The 20,285-nt window shown below is 44.6% G+C and overlaps 1 protein-coding gene across 2 annotated transcripts in view; it reads left to right on the top strand.

The window, feature by feature from the left end:
- CBFA2T2 (CBFA2/RUNX1 partner transcriptional co-repressor 2) overlaps positions 1–13,504 on the top strand; it is a 145,639-nt gene extending 132,135 nt beyond the window's left edge. Inside the window, exons 9-11 of one of the 2 annotated variants that reach the window (XM_041732927.1) lie at positions 4,614–4,682; positions 7,652–7,839; positions 12,005–13,504. In XM_041732927.1, coding sequence (XP_041588861.1) covers positions 4,614–4,682; positions 7,652–7,839; positions 12,005–12,304 — 557 coding nt within the window. In that variant the 3' untranslated portion in view covers positions 12,305–13,504. Of the gene's footprint in view, positions 1–4,613; positions 4,683–7,648; positions 7,840–12,004 lie in introns of both variants that reach the window. The other variant, XM_041732926.1, reaches the window with a different exon arrangement.
- The last annotated feature ends 6,781 nt before the right edge of the window (positions 13,505–20,285 follow it).

The raw sequence follows: 20,285 nt of genomic DNA, 5'->3' as shown, positions 1-20,285 counted from the left end.
GGCGTGATCCCAGGATCCAGGATTGAGTCCCACATCGGGCTCCCTGTAGAGAGCCTGCTTCTCCCTCTGCCTTTGTCTCTACCTCTCATGAATAAATAAATCGTGGAAAGAAGGTAGGAAGGAAGGGAGAAGAGAGAAGAGAAGAGAAGAAACTTAGAAGACAACTCTGAAGAAAAGTTATTTTAACTTAGAATTCTGTACTAGACCTGGGGCACCTAGGTGGTACACTCAGTTGAGCATCTGACTCTTGGTTTCAGGTTGGGGCCATGATCTCATGGTCGTGGCATTGAGCCCTTACACTAGGTGTGAAATCTTGGGATTGATTATCTTTTGTTCTCTTTTGGCTCAAGCGCACATACTCTCTCTTTCTCTCTTTAAAGTAAATCAATAAATCTTTTTAAAATTTTGGCCAAACTGGGACGCCTGGGTGGCTCAGCGGTTGAACTTCTGCCTTCGGCCCAGGGCGTGATCATGAAGACCCTGGATGGAGTCCCACATCGGGCTTCCTGCATGGAGCCTGCTTCTCCCTCTGCCTGTGTCTCTGCCTCTCTCTCTCTCTCTCTCTGTGTCTCTCATGAATAAATAAATAAATAAAATGTTTATAAAAAAATTTGACCAAACCAAAACCATTAATTTTAATTAATCACCCACAATTTTTCAAAACATGTACCTCCTGAGGCACCTCAGGAGCCTGATGTGGGTCTTGATCCTGGGACTCCAGGATCTCGCGCTGGGCCGAAGGCAGGCGCTAAACCACTGACCACCCAGGGATCCCCCTCACATGTGCTTTCAAAGCTGTCTGTTGAGATATAGGAATTGCTATTACATTCTTTGACAGACGACAACACTGAGTCTTAAATAAGTTAAAAAGTTGGCCAAAACAGTCATATTACTAGTACGGATTATAAGTATAGCATTCTAGAACCAGCACACACTCATAGCTGATCCACTGTATTTTCTTGAGGTTTTTTTTTTAATATTTTATTTATTTATTCATGAGAGACACAGAGAGAGAGAGAAAGAGGCGGAGACACAGGCAGAGGGAGAAGCAGGCTCCATGCAGGGAGCCTGACGCGGGGCTCGATCCCAGGTTTCCAGGATCAAGCCTTGGGCTGAAGGTGGTGCTAAACCACTGAGCCACTCGGGCTGCCCTTTCTTGAGTATTTTAATTTGGTTATTCTCTCAGTTTTTTAAATGGGTTACATTGTAAAAAGGGCGAACATTGGGATACCTGGGTGGCTCGGTGAAGAGCATCTGCCTCCGGCTCAGGGCATGGTCCCGGACTCCCAGGATGGAGTCCTGCATTGTACTCCCCTTGAGGAGCCTGCTTCTCCCTCAGCCTGTGTCTTTGCCTCTCTCTGTGTCTATCATGAATTAATAAATAAAATCTTAAAAAAAAAAACAAAGAAAGGCAAGTATTACAGAAACCTACAAATTGTGAAAAACCTGCCACCACCCACTGTTTCTCTCCTGCTCCCATAGACTCATTTATTAAGAAATTTGTTTGCTCTACAGAATTTTCTATATATATACTAAAGAACATTTTCTCCAATTTTTTATCTTGAAGTTTTTCAAACACATAAAAATGTTTTGAGTAAGACAGAGCACTCATGTGCCCCATATCTGGTTTCACTTGTTTTTCACATTTTGCCATATTTGCTTTACCTCATTATAGATGAGTAGGTAGATGTAGGTTTAGTCTCCCCCAACCATCATGACACTCATCCTTAAATGTTTTGTTCTATTTCTCCTAAGAACTAGAGCATTCTCTTAAATAGCCAAAATACCATTGTGATTTATTTACATTTCTGTCTTGCCTTTGATTATAGTAGCCTCTGAGACTCTGCTTTTCTTAGTGAACCAGTTGAAAATCCTGATTTTTGTTCCTTTCTGGGTTTTTTTTTTTTTTTTAATTTTTTTTTTTAATTTTTTATTTATTTATGATAGTCACAGAGAGAGAGAGAGAGAGAGAGGCAGAGACACAGGCGGAGGGAGAAGCAGGCTCCATGCACCGGGAGCCCGATGTGGGATTCGATCCCAGGTCTCCAGGATCGCGCCCTGGGCCAAAGGCAGACGCCAAACCGCTGCGCCACCCAGGGATCCCCCTTTCTGGGTTTAGAAGTACAGTTACTCTGACTTATGGAAATGCCATGTTAAATGTATGTAGTTTCCAGGTATGTTTTGAGTAAGCTGAGAAGTTCCTTTAAGGTTAAATTTCTCACCTTTTACATCTGTCAGATAAATAAAATCTTAGGAACTGGGCACATACAATGAATATGACCAAGGCATATTGATAACAGAAATGAAGTAACTTTTCCCTTGGTTGATCAGGACTTACCTCACATCGCCACAAGTAAACAAATGTTTCTTCGGTCATTTAATAACCTGTGGTAGCTTGTCTACATACTCAATCCTTTTTTCTCACTGGTTTTCCTTACTTAAGATTCCGTTGAGGGGATCCCTGGGTGGCTCAGTGGTTTGGCGCCTCCCTTTGGCCCAGGGCGCAATCCTGGAGTCCCAGAATCGCGTCCCATATCGGGCTCCCTGCATGGAGTCTGCTTCTCCCTCTGCCTGTGTCCCTGCCCCCCCCATAAATAAATAAATAAACAAACAAACAAACGAATGAATAAATAAATCTTTTTTAAAAAGATTCCATTGAATTTGATCCATTGCCTTCTTTAACTGTGTCACTTTGATTCTTCTGATCCTAGATTTTTTCCCTATTTTTATTTCATGAGTCTCATCCTTGAGTTTCTAGGTGTTTGACAAATGGCTACATGGATCAGGAATCTCACCCGTGTTAAATAGAGCCCTTCTGTTTTCCATAGTAGCACTTACTAGAGAGCCCAGTGTCGCAAAAAGTGTTAGTTCTGTCAATATTTTAAACTTATGGGGTCTCTTCTTGGGATGATGAACATGAGAATTAGATAGTGGGGATGGTTGTACAACATTGTGAGTATACTAAATGGTGCCTCATTATCCCCTCCTAGCTATCTGGGGAATACAACAGTAGGTTTTTTTCTGCCGATAGTTCCTGGAATGGGAGGGATTCCGTCCCTGTCCCAGACCAGTTTATAGCCAGTTGCGAAGCATTCTCATGAGGAGTAACCATTTTATAAACCTCCCTTGGCAAACATTTCATGCCAGGCTACCCTCCCCTGCCGTACTGTTTCCCTGATTCCTTTTTGCACCATGGGTTGGTGAGTATTCAGAGCATAAAATCTGTTTTTCAGCTTAGCCTCAGTAAAGCATAAGGAAATTTGAAAGTCTGCTGGAATTGACTCATTTAAAAAAAAAAAAAAGCTTAATGGGCCCTCTTATAAAATATTATATCTTTTTTTTAAAACAACTTTATTTATTATTTTTTTTTATTTATTTATGATAGGCACACAGTGAGAGAGAGAGGCAGAGACATAGGCAGAGGGAGAAGCAGGCTCCATGCACCGGGAGCCCGACGTGGGATTCGATCCCAGGTCTCCAGGATCGTGCCCTGGGCCAAAGGCAGGCGCTAAACCGCTGCGCCACCCAGGGATCCCTAAAATATTATATCTTTTTTTTTTTTTTTTTTTTTTTTTATGATAGTCACACACAGGGAGAGAGAGAGGGGCAGAGACACAGATGGAGGGAGAAGCAGGCTCCATGCACCGGAAGCCCGACGTGGGATTTGATCCCGGGTCTCCAGGATCACGCCCTGGGCCAAAGGCAGGTGCTAAACTGCTGTGCCACCCAGGGATCCCTAAAATATTATATCTTAAAATCACAATAAACGTGTGTGTGTGTGTGTGTGTGTGTATACAACCCCTACCAGTGGGGTTACCACTGGGGTGTCTCTTTGGGATACATTTGAAATGCACTATTCCATACCAGAGTATTTTCTTTACTACTTGCTTTTTATTTGTTTATAAGCATTTTAAGAAACTTTAAAGGCAACCTCTTTAAATCATATGTAAAGGGGATCCCTGCATGGCTCAGCGGTTTACCGCCTGCCTTCGGCCCAGGCGTGATCCTGGAGTCCTGGGGTCAAGTCCCACATTGGGCTCCCTGCGTGGGGCGTGCTTCTCCCTCTGCCTGTGTCTCTGCCTCTCTCTCCTCTCTCTCTGTGTCTCTCATAAATAAGTAAAATTTTTAAAAAATAAATAAATAAATCACCTGTAAAAATTCAAAGTTACCCTTCCCCACCCCAAATTCAGAGTTACCAAGAAACAAAAGCCATATTCTCTGACATGTCTACAGAGCAGTTAAGAGAGATCTATGCACGATCGGAATTGTTATATTGGATAGGGATATACATGCATATATTTGTATAAGTATCTATCTGTACTTATGCTTACATTTTAGGAAGTATCTTAAAAATATATCCACGGTTATAGAAAAACAATAAGGACATATAGATAAAATAAGAAAGTGAAGATCACTTTTAATCTCACTACTTTGAATTGAACTACCGTTACTATTTGAAGCATGTGTGTGTGTTTTAAAACTAGACATTTAGTGTACTTTTTTGTAATCTGATTTTATTCCTTGTCAGAATTTTTCATAAAAAAATTTTCATAAAAATGAAACATGTTGGTTATAGATCATGTCTAACCCTGTGCTGTTTATCCTTTCTGTAGATTCACAGCGAGAATTCAGCAGTAGACCAGGAACAGGATATGTACCTGTGGAGTTTTGGAAAAAAACTGGTACGTATCTGTCTGCTTCTAGGTCACACATACTAATTTGTGCAAGTATGGAACACATGTTTGGGGGAAAGGTGGTTGTCTCCTTATTTTCTCTTCAAAACTCTCAGCTCCTGCCACTCCACTTCGAGCTTTCACTTACATCCAGACTTCCTCTCACATTACTCTGCAGGTCAAAAATTTAGAATGACTTCGGACTGTCCATTGAAGCTCCTTGCATGCCCCTCTGCTGGGTCACCCCGAGGCATTAAGTAACCAACTTTTCCTTCTGTATTTATAGCCTTATTTCTGAGCATATAGCTCAGTTCATTTTTGCCTGTTGGCTTCACTTGAATCTTCACACACTGTGTTCGCACAATACCTGATACATTCTGGTCTTGCAACAGGCCTCCACTCTTACTTTTACCTTCGTTATCTCCATCTTTGTCAAGACTGTTCTTGGTGGACCTCATTTTCTAGGAGGCTAAAAGAAAAGTGGGTCTGCCTATTGTGGTAAGACACTGGGTGAAACTAACCTCATGTCCCTGTTGCTGTCCTTGTCCAGACATGAGCTTTCTTTTTCTTCTACACTCCCTTTTCCAGGACCATTTTTTTGTAGTCCAGTACAGTTCTTGGTTTTCTTCCTAAGATAAAATTTACTTTTACAAAAGTTAATACTTGTCCTTCATAGAGACTCTTTCAGGACCATCAAGACCATTATAAACAAATGAACTAAAGATGTGAACACCTTGTGAGAAATACAAATAAACATACTGCAAAATGTTTGTTCCAACTGTCAAGAAAGTACAAGATAAAGTCCCCCAGAGTCGTAAATGTTTTTTTTTTTTTTTTTAATTTTTATTTATTTATGATAGTCACAGAGAGAGAGAGAAGCAGGCTCCATGCACCGGGATCCCGATGTGGGATTCGATCCCGGGTCTCCAGGATTGCGCCCTGGGCCAAAGGCAGGCGCTAAACCGCTGTGCCACCCAGGGATCCCCCCAGAGTCTTTATTGACATACTTGTTGACCTGTTTTTAGAGGATCTTGTTAACGACACTAAATGATTCATTAGAGTTTTACATATCAAATTATTATATGTTACCAGCCTTGAGTATGTGCAAAAAAATTTTTTTTAAGATCTTTTTTCTAAGTACCCAACATGGGTCTTGAACTTGAAGCTTTGAGGTCAAGAATTGACACTCTAGGGATCCCTGGGTGGCGCAGCGGTTTGGCGCTTGTCTTTGGCCCAGGGCGCGATCCTGGAGACCCGGGATCGAATCCCACATCAGGCTCCCGGTGCATGGAGCCTGCTTCTCCCTCTGCCTGTGTCTCTGCCTCTCTCTCTCTCTCTCTGTGACTATCATAAATAAATAAAAATTAAAAAAAAAAAATTAAAAAAAAAAAAAAAAAGAATTGACACTCTATTGACTGAGCTAGGCACCCTAGTACATGCAAATTCTTAAAATCATTCCTGTTTCATGCTTTTGAATTCTTCCTTTCAAAAGCATGTGATCCAAACTTAGCCCCACAAATTGTTTAAAAAAAAAGACAATATGTATAAAATTAGCATTTTTAGTATATTCTATGTGAATTTACAGTGCAATACCACAGAATGCTATTTTGCCATTAAAAATAGCTTGCACATAAGTGGCTCAGTTGGTTAAATGTCCACATCTTGGTTTCAGCTCAGGTCATGATATCAAGGATTGTAGGATTGAGCCCCACTATGGGCCCCGCCCCCAGCAGAGAGCCTGCTTGAAGATTCCCTCTGTCCTCCCCCCCTGCTTGTACTCTTTCTTTCTCTCCCTCTCTCTCACACACAAATAAGTCTTTATTTATCTTTCTTTTTTTTAATTTGGAAAACTACACGGCAACTTGGAAACATCATTGCAGTTAGAAATGGGGAAATACGTATTACCAAGAAGTAGACTAAAATTATGGGAAATGAAGGTAGCAATTGTTAAAGTAGAGAGAAGGATTACCATGCACAAGATCTAACTTGTGCATGGTAATAGTGATTTCCTACTTGGGAGGTACATTTGGTTAACTGGTTAAGAGTCAAACTTTAGTGTTAATGGCTCGATTTGAGTCTTTCCTTTGCTGTGCTGTCATCTGTGACCAAGTGGGACAATGATAATTTTGGACAAGGCTTTGGAAGCCCAGGTTCCTGGCATGCCTACATTTGTATCTTCAGCTTGCCATTCTCTGCTGAGTTCAGTCTTATATACCCAGCTGCCTCCTGACTGGATGTCCCAAGGGCTCTTTGGTCTTCTCACTTGCCTCCGCATGGCATTTTGTTTATTATTTGTTTCATTTCATAGCACTATCACTCTTCAATTTCACCTCTGCCTCTAGACCCTTAGATGCTACTGGCCTCATCTTGCTTCATACCTTCTTCTGTGCCACTTGTGTGCCTAAATTCATTCTCTTCTATCAGGTGGATTTCTACTGCCCCCTGCCTCTCCCAGACTGTCTCTGCCTTCAGTCCTTTCTCCTTGCATAGACCTTTCAGGAATTCATGTTTTCTTTAGAAGAAGAACCAAAGGCCTTAGCATGGGATGCAGGACTTTCCAAAAATTTATTTCCACCTACCATGTCAATCAAGACACATTTTCTTGAATTCTCCCCTGCTACTTGTAGAGCTGACCACTTTTCTCCTTAGAACTCTGTCTCCTGTACTGACATATGTCATGCACCCCAGGCCACCTTTGTACTTGATCACAAACAGTTAGGTGAATATGGACTATGTCGTCATCCTATAGATATCCCCAGCCCTTAGCACAGTGCCCACTTCCATCTACATACCCAACAAATGAGCACATGAGCAGATGAGTGAGTTTAAGAAAAGTCAATGTGTATGTCATATGTTAAACCCTCTGCATTTTTGGAAGAGTTCTTTTGTTTCAGCTCCGTTCCTTCTTGCAAGTGACAGAGAATGGGAGGGAAAAGATTTCTCGGCCAGTTGATTTTACTGTCACTTTCTTCTAGAAGAAGCTGTGAATAAGGTGAAAATTCAGGCCATGTCAGAAGTACAGAAAGCTGTTGCTGAGGCAGAGCAAAAAGCCTTCGAAGTGATTGCAACAGAGAGAGCTCGGATGGAGCAAACTATAGCAGACGTCAAACGGCAGGCGGCAGAGGATGCCTTCCTCGTCATAAATGAGCAAGAAGAGTCAACAGAGGTCAGAGTTCTGTTAGCCTTGGGGGCTAGGGCTGGGGTTGGGGCAGCTTCAGTCACCGAGCCCACTGTTTTCTTCTTAAGTGCTAGGCACTAAGACACAACAGTCAGCTCTTGAACTAGATGGTTCTCATTTTTTCTAATACCAGAAGAATTTTGTTTCTTAATGATTCTTATATAAATCAGCTCATTGTATCAGTTTCAGTTTTAAAAACTCACCCTGAAGACAAAGTTTGTTGATTATGATGACCACCTTTGACTAGTGGGCTCATCATGTGCCAGAGACCCAGAGTTAAGGGTGTGTGTTGCCTTTTTGAGCCTCACAGTGACTCTGTAAGGTAGGTATTGATTTTTGGGTTCCAATTTTAAATGAGGAAACTGTGACTTAAGGAATTTCACTGATAGAATCCCTCAGTGCTGAAACCAGGGTACAGGGGTAAGGAGATAACAGGGCCCTAGAGTATTTGGTCTGCTTATAACGAGGATAGTTATTTTATAGGTTGAAGTAACAGATCAGGCAGACCTGCCCATCTCTCCAAGACCCAGAACACTGTGATGCTTCTATACAGGACACTCTTGTACCACAATGAGGACAAAACCGAAAAGAAAAAAGCATAGGACAAAAGCATAGTCTTTTGGGATATAATGAAGTTCTTCTGTAACTTTGATTTCAGTCATTTTTCAGCTTTGAGATAAACTTGAAGTCCTGAAACAAGCCTAATTGTGTAAGAGGCAGATCCATCTACCAGTTGAAACCTAAAGAACTAGGGGTTTGTCATGAGAGTGTGTACACAGAAAGAAAGAGAGGCAGAAACACAGGCAGAGGGAAAAGCAGTCTCCATGCAGGGAGCCCAACATGGGACTCGACCCCGGGTCCCCAGGATCAGGCCCTGGCCTAAGGTGGCGCTAAACAGCTGAGCCACCCGGGCTGCCCTGTTACTGTCTAATCCTATGTAAATGATCCCCTTCAGTATAGTAGTGCCAGGTGTGGCCATGTGAAGAGAAACATGCCTAAGTATTATGTGGCTATCACAGCGGATGTGGGAAAATGCCTGTTGCACCCCAACAAGGACACTGAATTGTGAGAAAATACTTCCATTAGCCCTTTTCTTATCCTTTTTTCTTCCTCCTTTTTCTTTAGAATGGTTTTTGAGCAGTGACATCTATGTTATATTTAATTCTGTATCTGTTCATATTTACCTGCTTTTATATCTATGTTTATCTTTAACTGTGTCTTCCTCCAAAAAAGGAGTGGAACATTTTGGCTAAGACCATGAATTCTGGATTTGGACTGTGTGGTTTAAATTCCAGCTTACCACTTATTGCATTGTGCTGTGAAGGACCTATAATTTTAAACAGTGTACAAAGTGGCCTATAGGTGAGGCACACACCAGCATCCATGCCAGCAAACTACATCTTTGCTTTTACAAAAAGCCTATGTTAGTACCTATTTTCCCTTGCTTGAAGAAATCTGAAGAGAGTTTTCACTTTAATGAGAAAGGGCAAAAGGCAAAAACAGCATTCAGCATTTGTTATGCAGCAAGCTGTTAGAGGCAGCATACGCCTTGAACAGCAAGAACAGCCCTAGCAAGCTCCTTCACCTGGAACTCCACTCTCAGCATCCAGCTGTGGGAGCTTTGAACTGGGTCTGTGATCTTTATCTCAATTTATATTATGCATCATTAACAAGATGTGTCCTAAAGAAAAGCCTAAGAGAAATTATTTTTTGGGTCTGGGAACATTCAGAATTTTTCCATATAAATTAATGCTGATAGCTTTTCCACTTTACACCATTTCTGTTTATGAAAAGTTTCATAGGAAGGATTCACTTCCAGATGTCAGGGGAACCTATAGTAGTGGCATAGACTGATGATCTGTGCTTAAGGAAATACTAGAATCCCCTTGGTGACTTCCCTGGTCAGTAACTCAAAAGGTTTATAACCTTCTCCCACTAGCTACAAAGGAACTGTTTGGCCGTATGTGTTGCTCTACCTTTGAGGAATGCTGATCTGAAGGGTGACTATAACAATAATACACTTTTTGCCTTATATCTTGGCAGAAAGCCTTGTGGTTGTGGGAAAAAGACACAGGAAAAGGAAACCTAAAAGAGTCTTTTTGACACTTTTCTTTGCTCTGACTGCTCTAGCTGCTCTGACACTAACCATGTTCTTAGATTTCTATGATCTACCTCTGGTGGGGGGTCTGTTTGTCTTCATTTTGTCCCATAAATTATGAAATAAGCTATTTTAGATACATAATGGCAGCCAAGGTGAAAGTACTTACTAGTGGTTTGGTACTCACTCTGTCCTAGGGACACCTGGGTGGCTCAGTGGTTGGGCGTCTGCCTTCGGCCCAGGGTGTGGTCCTGGGGTCCTGGGACCAAGTCCTATGTTGGGCTCCCTACATGGAACCTGCTTCTCCCTCTGCCTGTGTCTCTGCCTCTCTGTGTGTCTTTCATGAATAAATAAATACAATCTTTAAAAAAAAAAAAAAAAACACCTGTCCTGGTTTGAGATGCTCTTGCAGGCTTAAACAGAGAGGGAGTAGAGGCTCTCTCATTCAGCTGGGGCTGACCATGAGGCTGACACATTGACCTGTGTTTTCACGGTAGCCCCAGGGAGGCAGTAACTGGTTTCTTCCCTATAAGTGTTAAAGCTCTGCCAAAACATCATTGGGAATCAGTCTATCAGACTCAAAAGTGTGACATTCTCTGGAGTGTCGTTTGCTTGAGGATCTGTAAATACATCCCAAGAAAGACATCTCTGTTCCCTATTCTGGTCCTGTTGTGTTGGTGCTGGCCAAGTTTGCACAGTCCCTAGAGTGTATTTCCTGAGAAGTCTGTTGTGTTAGAAGGAAGTCTGCAATCCTTTGTAAGCTCTTCAAAACTAAACATGGACCTTGAGTATAGCAGAGTCAGGGGGTCCAGGTTCCAGGACTTTGCATAGCCATGTAATCACTGTATATCTTTAGGCACGAACCTGCCTACCTGGCTCTTAGTGTCCCATCTGCACAATGCAAAAGGGGGCTAGGTGGCCCCAAGAATTTGTCTGTTGTTTTATACTTGAGCAAGTGTCCAGATTACATTTCTTCCCCAAGGGGATTATGGACTGGTCAGACCAGGCCTCAGATTGGCTTCTGCCATTCTAGAGACCCTGTGGTGGGGGTTGGTGGCCAGCTGGTTGGTGCTCAGGTCCTCTCTGAGACCTAAGAAAGCCTGGCCTCTTCCTGGTAGTTTTACCTGCCAATGCCAGAGGCATTTTGTCTTCTGAGTGGGTCCTGGGGGCATCAGGTGCAGGCTCATTGGTGGAGTCCTCAGGGGAGCTTCTGGAAAGAGACTTCCAGGGGGTATACGCTGGGCAGGTGCTAGAAGTGGCAGCCTTCTCCATGGTGCTGCTCTTCCCTTCTTCGCTAATTGGGAGAAGCTTGATGCTGTCTGTTCAATGACTGTTTTGCTGCTGCTTTCACAGGACTGCCACTCGCAGCTCTACCCAAGTTTCATTGGCTCATAGCTTCTGTCAGAATTCATGCTTTCTCAGTTGATGCACTCCCTTCCTCAGCCTACCCACCCCCCAGTGCATTTCTGCTAAAGCCCAGCATACCTGCCCCTCCTTTGTCAAGTACAAAGAGTAGCAGGAAAATCTCCAGGGCCCTGAGCTCTGAGGTGTTGCAGGGGCTCCCTTAAACAAGCTAGAAGTAGTCCCATGACTCCCAGCCCACCTGTGATGAGACACGCCCCTGAAAGGAGAATAGGCACAGAGGATGACTACCCACACTCCTGGTCCCCTGGCAGATGACTTTTTTAAAGCATCAGATGTTGTGGGTGCAAATAATCAAGATTATTCCTCTGTTGAGAGCAGCAAGAGAAAAAACATCTAAACGCGTGTGCATGTGTGGTGTCAGGAACCCTGGGACAGGGTTTAGTTTGGTCACTGAGGATTAAATGTGAGTCAAAACAGTGAGTAGGTGCCTCCAGCGGGAGGCGAGAACTACCACGTACCCTTCCCTGGCACTCTTGGCCTTGCTGTCCTGCCAACCCGTGGCAGGCAGTTTGCCTCTTGTACCAATGAAATTCAGAGAGGCATGTGTATCTCCCTGCACAGTGCAGATGACAGAGGGTGCTAAGCCTGCCTCACAAGAGCCAAGTAACTAACCCTTGCCTTGTCTTGCAGAACTGCTGGAACTGTGGCCGTAAAGCCAGTGAGACCTGCAGTGGCTGCAATATTGCACGATACTGTGGGTCTTTCTGCCAGCACAAGGACTGGGAGCGGCACCACCGCCTTTGTGGCCAGAACCTGCATGGCCAGAGTCCCCATAGCCAGAGCCGGCCACTGCTTCCTGGAGGGAGGGGCTCCTCAGCCAGGTCCACCGACTGCAGTGTGCCAAGCCCGGCTCTGGACAAGACCTCCGCAACCACCTCACGCTCTTCAACACCCGCCTCTGTGACAGCCATTGACACCAACGGACTCTGAGCCCCAGACTCCCTTCTTCTGATGACCTCACAGCCCCACAAAACATGGCACAGGGGGTCTGGCTGTTTGAACCAGTGCAATTAGATGTTGGGTCATTGGCAAAAAAGTGAAGTGGAGACAGGAAGAGTGCAAGCCCAGCAAACACTGCTCCACAGCCTCTTCAGACACTTGCCCCAGTTTCCTGTCTGTGTTCTTGGGGGAGCCAGTGTGCCATTCTCTCTGCACATGGGCAGCTGGCCCGAGCTGCCACCTCCCTCCTGGGCTTCCGGGTTTGTTCCTATCCCAGCTGAAATTGGCATGGCCGGCCCCTTTTCAGTGTAGACCACCAGCTCCCATCCCTGCCTCTTAAGGCAGCAGACTGTTAGAGGTGCCCCACTAGGCTGGAGGCAGTTCGCCCCATGCACTGCCTCCTACTACACCATCCTGCAGCAGAGGCCTGGAGACTGACAGCAGGCTGCAGAGGAGATCCCCTCTGCCAGGGTGGCCTCTTTTGCCCCTGAACAGCAACTTTACCTTCATTTCTACCTTTCACAGATGCCGCTGATGAGCCCCGCCAGGACTTTGGGCAGGCAAAAGCAGCACTCAGGACTCTCCTCGACCCTGCTGTTCAGACTTGTTAAGATTATCAAAAATCACAGGAAAGAAGTCACCGTTTCACTAAAAGCACCCATAATAATGAAAATACAAATAAAACTTCCTCCAAGCATCACAGATCATTTTGGACAAGATTTTCCAACCTGGCTTGCTACTTTAGTTTGGGACCCATTTTTTTCTCTTACTTGATTTTGCTTATGCAGAAAATAGTTTCCAGCGCATGGATTGGTCTGCAGGAGAATGAGACTCAATTGTGGATAGTCTGTTCTCTCTGAGCATGTTGGCCAAACTAGTATCGTCAAATCATTGAATGGATGATCTATTGGAAATGCAGAACCTTTTGTCACCGCTTGGCTGTTTGCACAGTCGTCTTGTTCTGTGTCCCTTTTATTTCAGACCACGCATGTCCAGATCACCGTGCGGATTTTCTTCTCGTGGTCTGTGTTTGGCCCCTTTTGATATGATTGTCCCATAGGATGTGATGTGTTGTGGCTAGGACTTGCCTCAGCAGTCAAGACCTGGTCACATCTCAGCAGCCTTCCTGGACCTGAAAGAATTCTTCAAACCTTGTCCATAATACATATTACATCAATTTATTATCAGGCATACAATCTCGGTTTCCCTTATGTTATCTATTTGATAGCTTCCCCTTAAGCTAAGAAATGTTCCATGAAATATGACAGCCATTTTGAGAGAGGCTTACCAACTTTTCTTCCCATCATCAGGGACTTTTCCAGATGTGTTTACCTGGCTTTCCAAAGTTGACATCACCTATACCCCTTCTACAATGTTAGGAACAACTGCAGCATATATTCTTCCCCACCATTTGTGTTTTGTTTGGAGCCCAATGACCCTGACCTTCTCTCCGTCCACCTCCAAGCCTCCAGCACCCTCTTGACTCAAGCAATCAGTTGGGGTGAGTTGGTTGGCCCTGCTCTGGCTGGCCCATGAAAGCCCATCTTTAGATGGCTATCTTCTGTGTGGTGGCCAGAGTAAAATAAAAGTTCTCAGTCTCATCAAGGAAAAAGAATCAGTATAGTAGCATTGCCCTCACATACAAGTGTAGCTTTCTGTGAGAACTTTCAAGTCCCTAATTTACTTTACCTAAAGATTGTCTATCTTACAAAGAAACTCAGTGCAAGGCACCTTTAAAATACCTAGATTTCCATTGCATAACGTAAGGCATATCCAGAGAGTGAATAACAGAATAATGTTAACTTTATTGTGGAATTCCTTAAACTGCAGCAACTGGTGGTACATCCTGACTTCAACAGAAATGAAATTAGGACCCCAGGCAGGACTTGCCTACATTGCCATTTAGAAGGAAAAAAAAAAAAGAGGGGATATCTCATGAGGAGGTGATGGAGCAGAGGAAGAGGTTATCTCGTGGCACCTGTTGGGTCTGACCTCAGTTCGTAGTCATTCCGTTGGCAAGATGAACACCTGGGGAAGTTTTCAGTGGCCACCAGACTAGCCAGGGTAGCCCAGGTTTTTCCTGGTTGGAATCAAGAGCCCAAACCAACAAATACTATTCATCAGACTCCATGTTAATTTCTGTAGCTAAGGTTTCATTTTGTTATACAGGTCCTATCTGACAGTTGTGGACTGTGGTTCTCAACAACAGCTAAGTTTGCAGAGTTATTGTGATGCTGTTCTAGACTGTTTTGTTCATGTGCTGCCCAGAGGCCAGGCTGAAAATCTGGGTAGTACTCTACACTCTAGTTCAGTTCTCAGACCACTTGCTTTTAATTTTGGTGACTTTCACATCTAGGTTGTTAGGATATCTGTTCAAGACTTCCTATTTGGATGTAAAGAATCCCTTTCTTCATCATCCTTATCTGAAATTTTCCTGCTCTTTGGCACTGTCTTTGGGTGGGGGGAGAGGGGTTGAAGGGGCCAGGGTGAGTCCAGCTTTCCCACTTGGTTTCTACTGTCTGCTCACCATCCCAGATACAGGTTTGAAGTACAAGTTCAGGCTTCTCACTTCCATGTAATTAGACTCAAATCATCTTTATATAATCAGGCTGCTTAGAGGACCAACCTTGATAGTTACTATTTGGGGGGACAAAAAAAAAACAAGGGGATCAGAGTTGTGGTAAGTGGTGGTACTGAAGGTCATGTCAGGGCAGTTCCAGGCTCTTCGATACTAGTGTGGAAATGTACAGCAAATGCAACACATGCCTGCCCACCAGCAGAGCACATCTGGAGGATGAGGCCAGTGTTCAGCATCAACCACTGAGAGTCACTGATGGATATGAGACTTTGTTGTCCTCTACATGCGAGGAATGATTGCAGAACCCAGAGAAGGCCAAGTGGCCAAACGGGGAGCCATCTTTAAATGTTCTGATTGATGCTTAAGGGCTGGATCTTCATAACCTCAGTCCTCTGGGTCCCTGCCACCTGTATCACGCCTGACTCCATTTGGTGGGGAAAATGGACTTGGGAAGAAGTTGGTTAATTATACCTGCTCAGGAATAGGGAGCCCACCCTAGGAGTTGTGAGCATGAGTGGGGCTTCGACTTTGGAGGGTCTCTGCAGCTCCAGGGGTGGGCCTCAAGCAGATGTGCTCGGGCACAGTCATGTGACCCTGAGGTTATAGAGCAAGTGGATCTTGGACAGTGCTGAGTCATATGTATACTAGTGAATCTAAGTCTAGAAGCCAGACACATCAACCTAGCACAGATCGGTGTGGTGTTGACTGCAGTATGGACATCATTTGCTTATCTGGGCCTGTTAGTCTACCAGGAGCTCCTCACTTGGTGTCAGCATGAGCATCTTCAGCTTCTAGCCAGAAAATCTACAATTTACTCTGTATGCATTGTTCCAAAATCAGATTGATCCCCAAGGCTGTCACCTGCTTGCAAAGGGTGTAGACCTTGTTCTGGGTAGTTCCAGATGATATTTCAGCAAGTGGAGTTGAAGGTTCAGCAACACTTTGGAATTGTATGGTAGGGAGTTCTTCAGAATGAAAGCATAATGACCAGGTAGCCATTTGTCCTGGAAACTATAGAAGGGATTATGGATTGAATATATCATTGAAAATAGAATACATTTTCGAAGCTTTTGTCAGAACTGGTGTCAGAACCAGGTCAGTAGACCAAGCCAACTTAGATTTGGGGATGGGGGGCGTTTGGTTTGGTTTGGGGGGGGGGTTGTCTTTTGTTTGGGGTTCTTTTTTTTTTTTTTTTTTTTTTTTTTTTTTAGCTCTTTGCAGAGAATTGGGTGGTGGCATGTTTGAACCAAATGTAAGAAAAGCCAGAGGGATCTGGACTGTTCCAGCATGGGCCAGTTTATCCGGGGTGATAGCGGGCTGGGCGAGCTGCTGAATAGGGCCCTTCCAGCTCTGAGTGTCTAGTTCTTATGAAACCAAAATGTTGACTACCTGCCTCTTTGCCCACGTGTGTTGACATGCTCATTTCCAAAGATGATGGTGCAGGTGACCTTTTCCATCGTGAGCCAGGAGAAGGTTAGGAGGCCTGAGGGTGGACCTTATGTCCCCCTTGCCCTCCACAGCCCCAGACATGGCACTTCCCCTGCAGACCCCATCTGGTCAGGCCCACAACTGCCCAGTGTACACTCATTCAGGCTTATACCAAATAGGGCATGTGCGGCTGGCAGCTGGCAGAGACAGCCCCATCCCTGCATTGGAGTTGGCAGAGAGAAGCAGCAATAAGCATTAGGTGAATGATTGAAAGTGCTGTTTGGCTCAGCAGCCTTCAGTCCACTTTCACGGCTTTCCAAGTTCCTGATGAGGCTACAAAAGCTCCATCCATAAAAGAAAGCCAATAATGTAAATAAATAGAACACTATGCCTCCGAGTGTGGTTTTAAGGGGGAGTATGATGAATGTGAAAGCACCCACAGGATGCGGTAGTCTGGTTTCTCTGTGCTTTGTCATTTTACTCAGATAGGAATTTTTGTTACTTAACTCTGTGCATAACTTATTTAATGTACTGTATAAATGAACCAAAACTGTTAAATATGTATTTAGTTTGTTCTACCTAAAAGTAGTCAATAAAAAGGCTATATTCCTTTTCTGACTCGAGCTGGAGTGGGACTGGCAGGGAAGGTGGTATACATACCACCATAAGAGGTCCTGTGGGCTAACTTCTGTGTACACTCCGCCTTCTTTTGTGGGGGGGGGGCCTCCAGCAGTTCTTGCCATGATCTAAAGAGCACCCAGGCTAGTGGAAGGCAGAGGTACTGCTAAGGAGCTAGTTTCAGCTCTAGGCCTCTGGGAAGCCAGTGAGGGGCCCAGGCCCAGTCAGGCTGGCTGCCCATTCTGGGTCTGCAGTCAAGGGCAGCAACAGCTTACAGACACTCCCGGTTCAATAGAACCACAGAAAGAAAAAGCCTCAAGCAGATGTAGTAGACTTGTAGGTACTTTTTTCTAATAGCTCGTATGTATTTCCTTAGAAATTTTTAACTTGTGAATATTCATTCCTGTTCCTTTACATTGATGTTAAGTCCTATGAGTTCACAGTTGCCTATACATTTATTTCCTTAGTGGTTGTATGATTTAATTGAGGCTATAATTTTCTTAACTCTTCACCTCCTCCCAGGTAATTGGACTGCTTTCAAGGTTTCCGTGTCTAACGTACTGAAGTGAACATCTTCCTTCACAGGATTTATTTCTTTGGGTTAATTTTCCGAGGTGGGAGTTCTAGAACTGAACATTTCTTGGATCCCTGGAGCATACGTTCAAACTGCTTTCCCTGAACACCCACTAGCTTGCAGTGCTTCCTGCAGACCCTGTGTTGTACTTAACAAGGCTCTGAGGTGTTCTAACCAGTTGTGACATGACCCAAATTGGTGCAGACACACCCATGCACACCTGTATGTATAGGGTCAGTTTCCTAGCCAGTGACCTGAGGACTCACTTCCCAAGGCCCTGGCCCCATCCTCACTCCTGTCACCTGCCCTAGACCTTTTTTTTCCCCTAAGATTTCACTTATTTGGAGAAAGAGAGCATGAGAGGCAAAGGGACAATGGGACTCCATGCTGAGTACGGAGGCAGATGTGGGACTTGATCACAGGACCCTGAGACCAACACAGGCGCCCCTGCCCTAGACCTCTTGTAAGCAGCCTTGCCCTAGAGGCTTCTTGGCACCACCAGCTTCACAGGCCCTCAAAATGCAAAGGGAGTGATCTCAGGTTGGGCTGTGGCCACGGACCCAGAAGGCAAGGTGGGGGCTCTGCTGTATGATCTTTCATGCAGATGGTGCCAACTGCCAGTCTTTTGGCAGCTGCCCAATGCTGCAGTCCACCACCTAGAACAATAACAGGATATCAGCCTTGTGACTGTCAGCCTAACAAAAGCACATTTGGTAGGCAAGTCAGCAATCCACAGTCTGCCTTAGTTCTGAAAAAAAAATCCTAGGGACTGAAGTGATAATACGATATAATACTAAGTTTGCTATAGAAATTGCAAGTGTGGGATGGTTGGGTGGCTGCCTTTGGCTCAAGTCGTGATCCCAGGATAGGGATAAAGTTCTGCATCAGGCTTCTGTGAAGAGCCTGCTTCACCCTCTGCCTATCTCTCTCTCTCTCTCTCCTCATGAATAGATAAATCTTTTAAAATAAACTGCAAGCCAATATATTTGCCATTACCATAAAAAACCTACAGGCTGGATAAATCCAATGAATATACTTTTAACTGAATTGCTGAGGTCACAGATGAGAAAGTATAGGAAATCCCTGAAGGCCAAGAAAAAATTAGAGTATAGTAAACCAAAACCTCAGAGGTGGTTGAACACAAAAGAAGAAACCTGTACCGCCACTGGTCAGAAGAAATTTCAAGAAATTGGAGTGTGAGGGATTAACTGCCTCTGGGGCACTATAAACCTGCAAAATAGAGAAGCAAATCTGAGACCTTTCCAGGAAGCCAGGTCACTCTGGCTTTGGCCTCAGCGAAAAGGAAAAGGGGGAAATCGGTCTGCAAAGGGAACTGAGCAGAAAACTCCGCCCTTTTGAAGAAGGAGAATCTGACTGAAGACTCAGGTCTGAGGTTCAGATTTTCATGCTCCTGAGGCTGAGGAATTAACATTTCTAGGCTTGCAGTACCTCCTGGCAGAAACAAAAATGCAAATCCTCTAAAGAAAAATCAAAATACCAAAAATAATGATCTATCCATTATAAAGTGTCCAAAAAAATGACTAAACATCCAAGGAAATGAGCCACTATGAGCAAGAGTCAGCAAGAACGGTAAACCATTGATTTAGACCCCTGGAACTTCTGATATTCTGATCACGTACAGAATGTAACTGAAACCACTAAAGCTGGTGCTGGAAAAAAACTAAGTAAACAGACTAAAGAACCAAGCAGATTTGAGAATCCAGCTCTGCGGAGGACAATCATTGAAATTGTCCATGCACTGCTGACCAGCATCGTAGCTGCATCTGAAAATGAGTGAAGCATGGACTATATGTATAGACAAGGTGATGGAAAATAGGAAAGAGCTGTTCCTTCTGTAAGGTAGGTTTCAAGTGGAGAGCCCTTTCAGATTTTACAAAGTGTGGAGTCAAGGCACCTACTGACCTGTTTTTCTCCCTATAAAGGGAAATAATTGGCCTGAGATGATGACACAATCTCAGAATGACCAAACACATCAACCTGAACTCTTGCTTGCCTGTGCTTGTTCCTTGCTGGTATTTCAGGGTCCTGAGTTGGATATACCCCCTCCTCGGCTGTGCCCCCTCCCTGGAGGGTTGGGGGAACCTAGAGACCCCACTCACCCACCCTGCCGCTGGGGCCCCAGGACAGCTTCATTGCCTGGTGCTGGGCGCCCTCTTGTGGAAAGAGCCAGACTTGGTCCCTCTAGTGCCTCCAGCCCGCAAGCCCAATTCCTCTCCAGGAACTTTTCCTTTCCCCTTTGCACTAACCTTTTCTGAAACTTCCTTTTTGCCCCGTGAGTTCAGCTAACATTATCTGGGTGCCTCCTAGGGAATTCCAGAAATGAAGAGGATTCACACCACCACCACCTACCTTCTGATGGCTGGGCCCTGGATGACCCATACCATCCACCCTCCACCTCTGTGCTCCCACAGCTCTTCCTTGCTGCCCCAGCTGCCATCCTGCAGCCCCAAGGTTTGGCTTCCTTCCGTCCTTATAGCTGTCACTGTCCTCCAGCCCCTGGGCTGGCTTCCATTACTAGAGGACACCCAAGATCTTCCTCAGCATTGTTCATGCTTGACAGCAGAACGCTGTGGGTGTCAGGGAGTAGATCCAGCTGTGTGACTTGGAGCAAGAGCTTGCTTCCTGAGCTTATTTCTCCGTCTGTAAATCGGGGATCCTAGTGATGCCTACACCATTGGGTTGTTGTGAGGTGAAATGTGATCGTGTGGGACTTACCCCAGCACAGGGCCTGGCACCCAGGAGGGCTTTGTAAA

Source organism: Vulpes lagopus, chromosome 18 (genome assembly GCF_018345385.1).
Source record: "Vulpes lagopus strain Blue_001 chromosome 18, ASM1834538v1, whole genome shotgun sequence".
In the NCBI taxonomy this organism is placed as follows: Eukaryota; Metazoa; Chordata; class Mammalia; order Carnivora; family Canidae; genus Vulpes; species Vulpes lagopus.
Note: the sequence above shows the minus strand (reverse complement) of the source record. Positions and strands in the feature narration are given on the sequence as shown.